We start from the raw sequence: 13,114 nt of genomic DNA on the forward strand, positions 1-13,114 counted from the left end.
CCTTGTAGAGATTTAGGGCATTGGTTCTTGGTGTACATCAAGAGGCAAGTGCCTATAAAGAGTATTGATCTTACCTAATTTTGTACTTATGTGCACCTGCAGGATCTGGTTAAGAATAAAATGCTTTGTAGGTTTCTCAGGTAGAAATCGCCTGGTTTTGATTGGGCTTCCTTTTTATTATGATGCTGTATTCTTAGTCTTATCTAAGATCGTTAACTTGTGAAAGTTATTTATATATATATTATACTTCAGAAATACAGTGCAAACTGTAAACGTTCGGTATTGCAATGGTAAGTGGAAAAATGCTGACTTACATAACTGTTCCCCAGGTTGCTTACTAGTGTCATTAAAGAGAAACAGAACAAAAAAAAAAAAACAAAAAACCAAACAAAAATCCAAACCAAAACAACAGAAAAAGACCCCAAACAAGAACAGTTTGCAGAGAACAAAGGGAATGTTGAGGCATTTGCCCTCAGTGAAATTAGTTAGAACTGTTGTTAGTGATGAGATATGCAAGTGCTAAATTCAACTTCTTTTGATTTATGAAAACAAAAATGGAAAACAAACTTGCTATCAAATGATAGTCAAAGTTAGTGATTTTCAGACTGTGGGCAAGATAAAGCTAGCTTGAGTTTACTTAACCTTAAGAATTATAGACAATACTCAATTGTAAACGTGAGTGGTGTTACTTGGCAGTAATTTACTGAGTGCTGTGTACAAAGAAATGCCTCTGACTACTGAGAAGTAGTACTTGGGAGTAATTCAGATCCTTTAATAGCTTGGAAGTTGTAGCACTTCATAGCAGCTCACTGTCAAAGCATAAATACTGGATATGTTTGAGTTCTGGAGGCAGTTTGGGTCTCACAGCACCCACAAAATACCTTTTCAATTTCCTGTTTAGTCTTTGTGTTTAAAGTATGGATTAAGTTTTTCTCTCTATATTTGTGTTAGTTTGATTTTTTTTTTTTAATTAGCTGCTTCTGTCAAAATACAAATAAAGTGGGTACATGTCAAAACAAATGACATGCTACATTAAAGTGTGATCTGTTTTGTAGCCTTAAATTGGAGTGTGAGAAACTGGCAAGCGAAAAGACAGAAATGCAGAGGCACTATGTGATGGTAAGTATATTTGTTTTTTCTTTATTTCAGTAAATATCTCCTAATATAGTGTAAGTCAGCATAACAAGATAACGTATGCTCCTTTATTTGCAGTATTATGAAATGTCGTATGGATTAAACATTGAAATGCACAAACAGGTAAGGTGTTTTGTTTTCTAAACCACAAAATCTGCAGTCTGTCTAGTGCATTTAAATGTAGCCATTCTGTTTATGTTCAAATGACTGTATCATGTGTCTGAATCAATAGCCGTGATTTGTAGCCGTGATTAGTAAACCCTTGCCTACCTTCTGTCAAATGAGGTATAGATTAGGTCGAGCAACAGGGCTTTCTTGGTATTGATCCTGTAAGATGTTGGCAAAAATAGGAAGGTCTTGTGTCTGAGGTTTCAAAATACAATTCACTGATTTACTATATTGTTAGTGATAGCGCCTTTGATGTGCAGAACTGGTCTTATGTGTGTGTACTGTATGTATTGACAGTTGTTCAAATCCTTACCATTTAAAGGTATGAAAAGATTAGTGACTTGGAAAGCTCTAGTTATGACTATGAGTTTGCAAGTTCCCATAAAATTCACACTTATGGCCACTATAATGGTGAATAAAAAGAGTATTGAATTGGAACAAGACACTAAGGACCTCATAAGAGAAGGGAAGCTAAATGATTACTCAGCCCAGAGGACCCTCAATTGAGTAGTCATTGTCTGCCAAATAAAGCATTAATGGCAGGGTGTAAGTATTCTGTAGATATGCTGACATTCACTTTTTCATCAAGATGCTGGTACAATAAGTCTTTCAGAAATCGATGGCCTCTTAAAAAAAATTATCATTAGATGAAGTTGCACAGTTGGGCACATTTCAAAGTGCAACAATACAATTCTTTCTTGATGTGTATGTGCTATTTCATCTAAAACTCTTGTTTCATTAAATTAAAGAGCATGACTGATCGGCTAGGGCACAGCGAAGAAATTGATTAGTTCAGGCTTCAGATCTTCAGTATATTCAAAGACTTACATTAAGCAAGCGAATTGCGGAGTTGAATTTTGCTTTTGTAATTCTGGATCTTTGACTTCTATTTTTTTGTTTGTTTTCCCTTAAAAATACTATATTTGATAAGATGGTATTGTAATTCCATGATAACTTTCTGTCTGCAAAGCAGGGTAGGTGTTCTCTTGGTTCCTAGAAGTACACTTGTTTGAATCCAAAATGCCAGTAAAAGAAGAAATATTATGACAACCTCTTTTGTGTTTTTTTGTTATTATTTTTCTTAAAGTAGTTTGCTGAATAAGTAGACAGAGCAAATAGAATTGTGTTCGACTTTGTTCTCTGCTGTAGCTGCATTAGTCTTCTTGTGTCTTATGTTAAAAAAGAACTTAAGTTTTTCTGTGATATGACTTTTCCAGGCTTTGTGACTTGGAGATTTCTGTCTTGGATGGTTTTTTTTCCTTCTCTTAAGCAACCTTTTGGCACACTGTATCCCATGAGGAAGCCAACATCATCTGTATAGGAGCCTTGTTTGGTGTGAAGTGGATGTTGTTTTCAGAAGACCTTTGAAGAGAACATGTGATTTCAGTAAATGTACTAGGAGTTAACTTTAGATGAAATGAATTAAGCCCAGAGGATTAAAGAGTGTCAGAACTGAGGTTTGCACTTTGACCTTAACATCTGTGTATTGCAAGGGTTTAATGTTCTGTATGTATGGCAAGTATAATTACACACCCAGTAGGCAGTGATACTCTGGGAGCTTTTAAGATTTATGACAGGGCATTATACCTATCTGAGTTCTAGCCAGGGAGAGTAGAGCACCCTTGCTCTGTGTAGGCTGCTAAGAAAAGAATAAGCATTTGAAGGCATAACACATTTCCCCACATATGAGTCTCAGATACAATGCTTTTACATGTTAAGCAGTTCTAATTTCCAATAAAAGTAGCACCTTCATGGTAAAGACTCCTGATTTAGATGCCTGCGGTGAGGATGCCAAATGGTGTTACAGTTCAGTGTGTAGGTGGTCTTAGATTACAGGAAACAAAAAAAAAACCCCTACCAGTGACATTCTTCTGTATTTCCACTGTTAACGATAAGTTCTGAGGAGGCTTTTGGCAGATAGTAATCATAATTCTTATTAAAACTGGTGACGTCTAGCCCCAAGAGTGTAGCCAGGCTCAAATTGATGCTTTTTGCTGGCTGATCACCAGCATGGCCTAAGTGCTCATTATGTTGTAGAGAGGGCCTTTGGAGCTCTCATTATGTTTGACAGGAATTCTCTCTAGGGGGAAACTGGGCATTAGCTAGACTCCTGACAGGCTGAAATTATTCCTGCTTTATGGCTTATAACCAAATGCTAGCAAGGCATCATCAAGGGACACGAAAAATTGTCATTTCTGACAACATCTTTGTTACTGAAAAATGCAATGGTGGGGAAACTTTCCACTGAACAAGCTTTAACGTTTTTAAGGCCTGCCTGCTATGTGGATGCTGCACGTGGTCTGTGTGAAGCCCTTCAGAGTGCTTGGGCTGCTGACTGAAAAAAAAAAATTAGACTGCAGCAGTGTTTCCTTATGCAGTATGGTATGTTTGCCTACATGTGAAAAGGTTGACTTGTGCTGATACAGTTGCATCAGCCATTCCCGCTTCATTTAATTTGGTAATAATTTAAACAAAGCAAAGTTACCTGGGACTTAAATGTTGTTACAAACAGACTTAAATTGAGGTGAACTTCCCACACATACTGCAGAGCTTTCCACTTGAACAGGTTGCATTTGAGTCCAGAAATGGCCATGGTAAGGCTTCCTTCACAACTTCAGCTTTGTACCTTAGCAGTGTTTAATTGCTCAACTGCGTGCTTAAATTGAGGTACTGCTCCTGCATTTTGACCTGCTGGCTGAACAGTGGTCAGGAAATAACGTTTTTGGCGTATTTGTGGGTTTTTGTGTGTGTGTGTGTGCTGTTTTTGTTCCCCTCTCCCCCTTGTTTCTCTGAGGTTTTTTTGTTTTTTTTTGTTTTTTTTTTAAAGAATTTCGAAGGTTAACTGTTAAGAGGATGCTGTGTGTGGATTCTTTTCCTGTTTACAGATAAATTATTTTAAGGTGAATGATTAGTAAGTTTTGCACACTTGAAATAGAAACAAGCACCTGGGGGTTCTTTTAGGATAAATGCAAATATTGTTTTCATATTTGTCAAGAAAACAGAATGAGTTAAGGATATATTACATGGTCTTAAGTTTCTCTGCTGTGTTACACTGTCCAGGTCAGATTTTCCCCACTGTGACATCTGTGGCTGGCAACACAGATGCATCAGCTGCTAGTGCCAAGATGTGGAGTTGGTTGGGTGTTAAAAATCACACTGTACTTAAAGGGTTGCTGCCCTTGGCTATCCAGGGCAGCACCTCTTTCTTTTCACCATCTCTGTCTGTCATCTTATGTCATAAGTCAGAAGATAAGGTTTCCTGTGCATTCAATGCCTTGATTGTTTAGGTGCAAGATTAGCTTTTGTTCAGTGGCAGGCAGCCAAAGAAAGAAAAATTTATCACCACTGAACCAACTGACAGACTATATAAACTACTACAGTATGTGGGTTTCTGCTATCCCAGTGGTGACAGCTAGGTTTCCTTCTGTTTGGGTGGGTTATTGTGATCTCTGTGACCTGCCTGAAGGCAGATCTGTCATTCAGTACCTTGCCTCTTATAGAAGAGTATACAAACTCCAAAACTGCATTACGTTAACCAGTTGTACAAGAGTTAAAAGTCTGGTTTAGCCTGGACTGTTTTTTGGAATAATTGCTAGTGTTTTACAGCAAAGGACAGAATCTTTTACTGATATCCCATTAGAACATCATGATGTTCTTCAGGAGTGGGTTAAATAGGAGGGAATTAAGGAGCTTAGTTATCTCTCTGCAGCTCCTAAGTAGGATGGCTGTGCTGTTGAAAGGGGTTTAAAGATAATTTTTTTTCTTCCTACTTACATCTTAATTATTGGAATGAAATACTTCATGAATCATTAAGGTTTTGGTGGTGTTCAGTGAGTGTTTCAAGAACATATTGCAGTTGGCACTGCCACATAAGACATGCAGAACCTGGTTTTATTTAAAAGAGGAAATGGTAAGGTTGATTGGGACATAATGTTTTTCACTCAAAAAATTGAACAATTATATAAATATTTGGTTTCTAAATGTATACAGTTGTATCAGCAGTGTAGCCTATTTCTACCACAACTAAAGTTGCCAGTTTGAATGTGGAGAAAAGACTAATGACCTCAACTTCTGAACCACATTTCAAGCTTGAGGCCAGTGTTATTGTGAAGGAATTATCTGACAGATTCAGGACACTGTGTGAAATACATCTCCATGTGGCTTTTAGATAACCAGATTGTCAGATACCATCTCCTATGTCAACTCCATATACAACTTAATCTGAAAGTATGTCACAGTGTAAAAACTGTACTTATGTTAAACATTGTCTGATTATCTCTCATTTTAAACTTGGTCTCCCAGATTTTGGGTTCCTTGTAGAACCATGGAGGGAGAGATGAAACGTGTTCCTCCAACATTCCTCCTTCCTTGCATTGCTGGAATGTACATTGCCAAATATCTGATGATGTGCTTTATATATTGGTTCAAGTGGGGAAAAAAGAAAGCCTTGATATTTTTTGAGTAGGGAGAGGAGTAAGAGGGAAGATGTTTTGTGCATGTACAGTACCCTTCTGTCAGAACAGATTCCAGGAGAAATGATTAATGCTTTTCCTCCTGCTGGTTGTTATACCAAATCAAGCTATGCATTTGAATTGCCTTTCCTCCCACCCTATTCCAGCACTTAAGTGTTTGTAGCAAAGCAATAAAATTGCATTGTGTCTCCAGCGCAAAATGAAAGATAGGATCTTTTAGGTTTGATAGTAAGTCACCATTGGCATACAGTAAAAGCCTTTAGAAACAACTTTAGGTTAACTGGTGCTTATCAAAAGACTGCACAATACTGTTATTTTAAAGAAGATAATAGCTTTGAGTAGAACTAGTGAGGTTATCCTTCCACTCGAGGTAAGATTTAGGGAAATCTAATTGCAATTAGGTCAAATACTACTATTTTTGTCTTTTGTATCACACTTCTTAGTTGGGCTCTGAATGTAGTTGCTTCAGCAATAGTAATTTCTTATGTAGCTCCTTTCAGAAAGGGGAAAAACAACAGCTGATAGGGAGAAGTCCTCATATTCCAGCATGTGTTTGTCGAGACAGATAGTTTAACAAATTAGTCTTTAGAATTACTTGTAGGCCATGGCTTTTAAAGTATTTGCAAGTTGGTCCCATGTTCAGCCAACCTTTTGCAAGTATGAAGTTTCCATCTTAAGTATTTTGTGGAGGTAATGCTGTGTGACATTTCCTGGGCAACACTTTCCAGTGTTTGAGCCACCCTCATCGGGAAGAATTTTTTCTTTCACTAACTGTGACTTTGCCTTTCTGTACTGGTGACCATTGTATGCCTTTTATTGTCTTGCTGTGCACCTCTCAGAAGAGTCTGGCTTAGTCTTCTCCACAACCATCTCTTTGGCAGCAGTCAAATCGCCTCTCCCGTTAATCCTCTTCTTGAAACTGAACAAATCTAACTTCTTCCTGGTACCTTGTGTGCTCTGATTGCCTGATCATCGTTCTGGTGTCACTTAGTGACTTGCTCCAGTTTGGTAGCATCTTCTTTCGTGCCAAACAAGGGGAACACTTGAAAATTTTAATCAGCTAGCTGCTTACGGTCATACTATTGCATTCTAATGTGGGGTGTAGCCTTCACCAACATGAGGGTAAGGGGCTGATGCGTATTCAACAACCAGGACACCGCTGCCCTCTTCTACACAACTACTTTATAGTGTGTTTCCACCCTGGCTGTGCTGTGGTGGAGAGGAGGTTGCCTCAGGTGTAGGGCAAAAAACCAGCCTTTCTCTGCTTGTCAGAATAGACAAGTCATTGATGCCTACCTGCTTTTTTCAATTAACTCAGTGTTTTGTGTCTGTGTTGTAACCCGTCTGTGTTGTAACCCATCTGTGTTGACTCCTTTTCAGGCTGGGCAGTCCCAGCCTACACAGTTGTGTGGCTTTCTTTGATCATCTTCCTTGTTTTTCCCTCAACCTTTCTAATTTTTAACTTAGCCTGTTGACATGAGAGGACTAGAACTACATGCAGTTCTCAAGGTGCAGATGAGCCAAAGATTTATATTATCACGTAATTCTGTTTTCTGTATGGGTTTTTTATCTTTTTTGTTGTTGTTGTTGTTTTGTTTTACCTCTCCTTTTCATCTTTAAATTTCCCAACATTTTATTTCTCTTTAGACTGCCATGAAATGCTGAACTGCTGGGGTCACCTTTCACATATGAGTTCTCGTTTATGAAGGATGATTGTAATCCCAGAAGCCACCATTTCACACTGATGCTAGGGATGGCTAGTCCTGTTGTGTGTAAATTTTGTTTATATAAAATTCTTTTCATTGCCCACTTAGACTTCAGCCATTGTTTTTGCTTTGAATGAATTATCTTATGGAGCAAGCTTTCTTACTTACTGCTGACTGTCTTTTCCAACTCACTGCTGAACATACTCATTAAATGAATTGCAGTAAAGGCCTCAGTGAAACTCCACTGGTGACCTGTTGATGGTATAGTGCTGGAGATGTCTGAAAAGTAGGTTAGAGCTTGCTGAAATTGAGTTTATTGTTAATGGAACTCTAGTTTAAATCTGACTAGGTTTGAAAATCAGTTATTTCCTAAGGATGTCTCTTTTCAAAAAGGCCTAGTGATGCACGTTTTTTGGTAGTTAAAAAAAACAGGCTGTCCAGTTGCTGTTTAAAGAGTCATATAAACAAATTGAAACAATGTTTCGTAAGTTAGTGGTGGCATTTTAACCTTGTGAGTGTTGAGTATTATTGTAGTTGTTAGCAAGCCTAGTTGTTACAAAACATACTTTCTAGTATGGGGAAAACAGTTCAGGAAATTAATCTGTTTGATAGGTTTCACTGAACTTTTATAATAACAGTATTCTGTGGGTAATAATGAATTGCACAGTGTTCGAGGATGGTCGAATCTCTAATTGGGGGTTAGCCGAGTAGCACTTTTCTTTATGTTCTTCAGATGTGTGAACAAATCAGCATAGATGATTAAATTGCAGATTAAAGTTCTTCAAGGAGTTTTGGGTAAGCTTAAGGGGTGTCAGGGCTGCTTATCTGAATATATTTCCTACTTAGGTGATTCAAAGAGCTAACAATGTGATAACAAAACAGAAACTGAGGTTAACTTGTGTTTTGATGTAGGGGTTTCTTGTGAGTGTTTTTTTATTTTTTTTTGTTTGGTTAGTTGTTGTTTCATTTGGTTTTTTGTTGGTTTTTTTTTTTTTTTTTTCTTTTCTTCCCCCTCCCCAAGCAGTATGGACGTTCTTTTTTTTTTCTATTCAGTCTTTTCTTATTCCTCTTGAAGCCTTTTGATGTTTGTGTAAACAGTCGGTCAAAGCAACTCACTTGTAAGGTGACCAGTCAGTGTATTGACAAGAACAGACAGAATAGAAAACTGCATTAGGAGGCAAGCCGTTGGGATTTGCAGTAAATATATTACAGAACACAAGTGAATTGCCGATACTGCTTGTTTAGCAGTTTGCAAGGGCAATGGTAGTATGGATTTTTGAATTAGAAGGGAAGGACTGTTCTTTCTGTGGACTGGAACATTTAGTTGATGGCTGAGGATAAAATTGATTTAGAGAACAAAGTGCTGCTGTCTCTATTTGTGCCATTTTGAAGGCCTCTATGGATTAGCAAGCAAAACCAAAAAGATAGCTTTCAGTTTTGGAGAAGGGGAGCAAGAACTGGTATGCTTGTTCAGCTGCATCTTGATTAGGTGTTAAGTCTGTGAGGAAACCTGTGTTTGTTAGGTCAAGAAAAGGAGAGAACGTTTGAAATTGGGTGGGGTTTATGGTCTGTGGAAATCTGCTAAGTCTTCTAAACCCCCTGAATTGCTGTGCTCTATGCTTCATGGTATGATGAGCTCAACTTTTTTAAATGTAAAATTTTGAATTAAATCCCTGGGGGGAGGGAATGAAAATCCGATGATTTCTTGAGGAAAATAGATCTAATAGATCTACTAATAGATCATTATTTTGCAGTATTGCCACAACAGTTCTGATTCACAACATTTTTTTTTTTTTGCTTTGTTAACACTCTCCCCCCCCCCAAAAAAAAAAAATCCCCAAACCCCACCAAAACAAGACCACAAAACCAAAACAAACCTGAAATGTTTATTGCTGTTTTTCATGTGTGAGTTTGGGTGTAAAGTCACTCTGAATTTCTGGTTTTTTTGAATTGGTTGTAAGGTTTCCAGCTGTTACTTTGCAGACAGCTAGCTGTCTGTGCCCTCAAATGATGGACATAAATTGCCAGTTAAGCAAACACAAAATCTTCAATTAACAAGATCAATAGGAAGCTCTTAGTTTTTTTTCTTTAAACTGAAATATGAACTATAAATCGCATCACTAAAGAGGAACTAGTGCCTCACTGTGTCCCAGCAGGATCGGCTATACCAATGTCATTGCTAATAGGGTGCTTGTTCTATCTGTTACCAAAGACTTAGCAGTAGCGGTGACTTGCAAGCTCTCAAGGTAGCAGGATGCTTTTATGTCGTTGCTGTTGAAGTGCTGCTTCAGTTACAGCTTCAGTCTGCTCTTTACTATTCATTTTCTTCACCCTGGGCAGGGAGAGCAGATCCCTTCCAGAGCCTTCCAGAACCATTTTGTATACTTGTGCAGTCTAATGTTCATTCTCTGAATGTTGTTGCCCAGCTGAAGTACAGTGCCTGAAATAAGTGCAGTACTCCAGGGGAGGAAATGCCGTGCTGAGTAGCATAGAAAGCTTACTTAGAGTACGGCTTACTGTGGCGGCAACCTTTTTTGCCGCAGCATGCTTTTGACTTATGTTCAGCTTCTGATCCGCTGTGACCAAGAGATTCCTTCCTGGCCCATTATTTCCTTTTCCTTTATGTTCCTGTCTAGGCATACTATGGTCCTTTATCCCCATTTATCCCTGTCCTTCTTTCTCCTTTGTAGTCCATTTTTCCATTCACTGCAGAGTGAGTTCTGAAGCTATTCTCTAGCATATTCTGTCTTTCTCAGTTTGAAGCTCTCTGCAAATTAAGGATTAGGGCAAATGAAGAGATCTGTACTCTTGTTAGTGGGAAATACTGAAAAATACTGGACCTATCATGCAGGCAGATCTTCTTAATTTGCATAAGAGAAGGATGTATTCATACATGGGTTAATTATCAAGCAGTTTTGTACTTGTTCCCATGAAGTAAAATTTTAGCTGTGCTCTTTGTGTTGCTTCTAATAGTGCTACCAGTGTCATTCTTAGTGAAGATGTTAACGTCATCTGCCTCTCTTAGCCATAATTTTTGGAAATTGCATAATTATGATGTTGTTTAGTCATGAAAATACTTCTGAGTTGAGATATATATCCCTGTTTTGCAGAGGTGTTTATGGATAAGAGGCTTTACAGTGCCCCAAATTTAAGGAATAGTAATTAAGCTGGGGTGTCTTTTCTCCTTCATTTGCTGTTTTCAGGCTACTAGACATTGTCATTTCATAGTTTCCTATCCACTTGACATTGGCAGGTTCTGCAAGGTGTCCACAGTCTTCTCTAATATGCTCTTTTCATTTCATCAAGCCTAGCCAATTTGAAGACTGTTTTACTTGGAACTCTCTAATCTATTGCTTTTCTGGTTAAGCTGCAGTGTTGACCTTACGTAACTATCAATTCGTATTAATTATGTGCTTGGTGGTAGTTCTTGTATAGTTAAGATGGGTGCAAAAATGTATAGAGTTTCTGGCCTTCTCAGTGTCCCTTGATTATATCTTTCCATTTCTAATTGAAGGGATTGAACCTCTTTCTTTCTTGTTCTCCTTTAACTATTCCAACCTGTAGAGCAGTAGCTTTACTTCAGCTGTCACTTACTAGTAGCACACAGTTATAAAAATATGTGCGCATGTGTGTGCTCAAACTGCCTCATCTGACTGAGTTTACACTTCCTGCACACTTTCCTGTATGTCAATTAAGAATTTGGTATTTAGTCTCTTGGCACAATCCCATCCCTTCCCTTTTTCCTCTGTCCCTTCCTCTTCTGTTCTCAGATGTATTAACTCTCATCCATGTCCTTAGTATTATTATTCCATAAAGAAAATGTCAGCTCTCCATAATCCCATTTCATAGTGACAGATTTGGTCAGTTCTTCTCTATTAGAATGTAATTGTGATACTATAATTACTTTTTTTTTTTTCCTATTCTGTGTGCAACAGGATATATCTAAAAACAAATAATATGGGTAAGGAACTTACTGACATGTTCCTAAAGTTTTGCTTGAAAGATTTTCAAGCCTTTTTCCCACATAATGAAAATCTCTGTTATTCCTTCCAAATCCTGTGTGACAGATAATTCTGTTAGTTGCTGACAAAAGAGTTGTCAATCCTCTTAACTTGTTACTCATTAGTGAGTCACATGATGGCACCTAAATCATTGATATGAACACTGTTTTAAGGCCTTAAATTGGTTCTCTGTTGTGATGGATTTTTGAAACTGAGCTATGGATATACTAAGTATTGTGAAATGGTGAAATTACATTTAAGATACAGAAGTGCATGTGACTTTATTGGTAAGTTTAATTTGGTAGTTATTGCTAAAGTCCTGGTGAATGTAGTGTATTTGATTCCCCTCCCTTTCCTCCTTTCCCCCTGTATTTAAATTCTTTGTCTTATTGTGGTGATTTTTCTTTTTTCCTTTTTTTTTTTTTTTTTTGTTTTGTTTTGTTCCTGTTCCCCCAGATGGCATGCTTACTATTGGCAAATCCAGATTCTACTGCTATTGTAGTCTTACTTGCATGTTGGTAAGGACTGAATCCTGACTGGGAATTTTGTTATTGACATTATATGTTTTGTTTTGAGGAACTTTCTAAAAACTAAAGCGTGGTTCTAGGCACATCTCCAGCTACACAAGAGCTCTGACTTTGTATTGCCATCCCAGTGAAGTAGTTTGGTGCTGCAAGGATATATGCAGAAATTTGGATGTGGCTTTTGTAAGGGAGAGCAAAAGAGGGTGTAGCTTTAAAATCATATCCTGAACTAAATGTAAAGCCAAGAGGGCTCTTTTCTGATAGGGGTGTAGCAATTAACAAATATATTGGTGTTTTTGATGCTTCCTTTCTTTTTGTCTTCTCTTTTTCTCCTCCTCATTCTTGTATAATGTAGTGTTGCTTAGTTGCCCAGAGTAAATTAAGTTCTTAACATCCCTGAGGGTATTAATGCAAAGTATGGTGGATAATTTTGAAGCCCATGCTGCTTCTAGTCACCATGAGAGTGCAGCCTTGTAGGAAGACGGGAACTCTTGCAATAACTTTTTTTTCCTCACAAACCCTCTGCTTGGTTCCTGTGGTGCTTCGGGCTGCTCTGCTACCTGATGCATCCTGTGAGCCTATTGAACTTACTGAAGTGATGGTCCACTAAGCTGACCTTTACCCTCCTCCTATACTAATGTTTTCTGCCTGACCAGTCAGTTGAGATTTTGGACAAGTCCAAATGTCTCCAGCATGTTTTGAAGAAAGTGTGCCTCTGGAAGCAAAGGTGGAAGACCTCTTCTGGATTGGAGTCAGCCCCTAACTCCCTCAGTATCTCATGGCATCTAAATAAAAGTGGGAACTGTGTGTGCTGGAAAACAACTAGAAATAAAGCTGTATGCTTATTTCAAATATTTAAATACTTCTGTGTATATCGAAGGTTAGCTTAGGCATGGAAATTAAGCTGTGGAACTAAAATTTGGATAAACACACCTTTTGTAGTTGAGTGCTTGAACAAGATGGGCTAAAGTTGGATTAAAGGAGAAATGTGGTGACTGTCCTGTTTAGCCAAAGTTTAAGAAGAATCTTGACGTAGTGGGAGTGTGTGAAAGGAGCACTTTAGCATCCTGACAACAGCTTCTTTGTTGCCAGTTGGCTTGGGTTCAGCA

At 38.0% G+C, this 13,114-nt stretch overlaps 1 protein-coding gene across 1 annotated transcript in view; it reads left to right on the plus strand.

Annotated features, from left to right (window-relative positions):
• Nucleotides 1-1,055: 1,055 nt before the first annotated feature.
• The window catches only part of TLE1 (transducin-like enhancer of split 1 (E(sp1) homolog, Drosophila)), a gene marked incomplete at its 5' end in the record, with an annotated part of 68,167 nt that continues 56,108 nt past the window's right edge, over nt 1,056-13,114 (plus strand). Inside the window, 2 exons of the mRNA XM_010013488.1 lie at nt 1,056-1,119; nt 1,213-1,257. Of these exons, the coding sequence (XP_010011790.1) occupies nt 1,056-1,119; nt 1,213-1,257 (109 nt within the window). The remainder of the gene's footprint in view (nt 1,120-1,212; nt 1,258-13,114) is intronic.

This window comes from Nestor notabilis, unplaced genomic scaffold, assembly GCF_000696875.1.
Source record: "Nestor notabilis isolate BGI_N333 unplaced genomic scaffold, ASM69687v1 scaffold23374, whole genome shotgun sequence".
Taxonomy (NCBI): Eukaryota; Metazoa; Chordata; class Aves; order Psittaciformes; family Psittacidae; genus Nestor; species Nestor notabilis.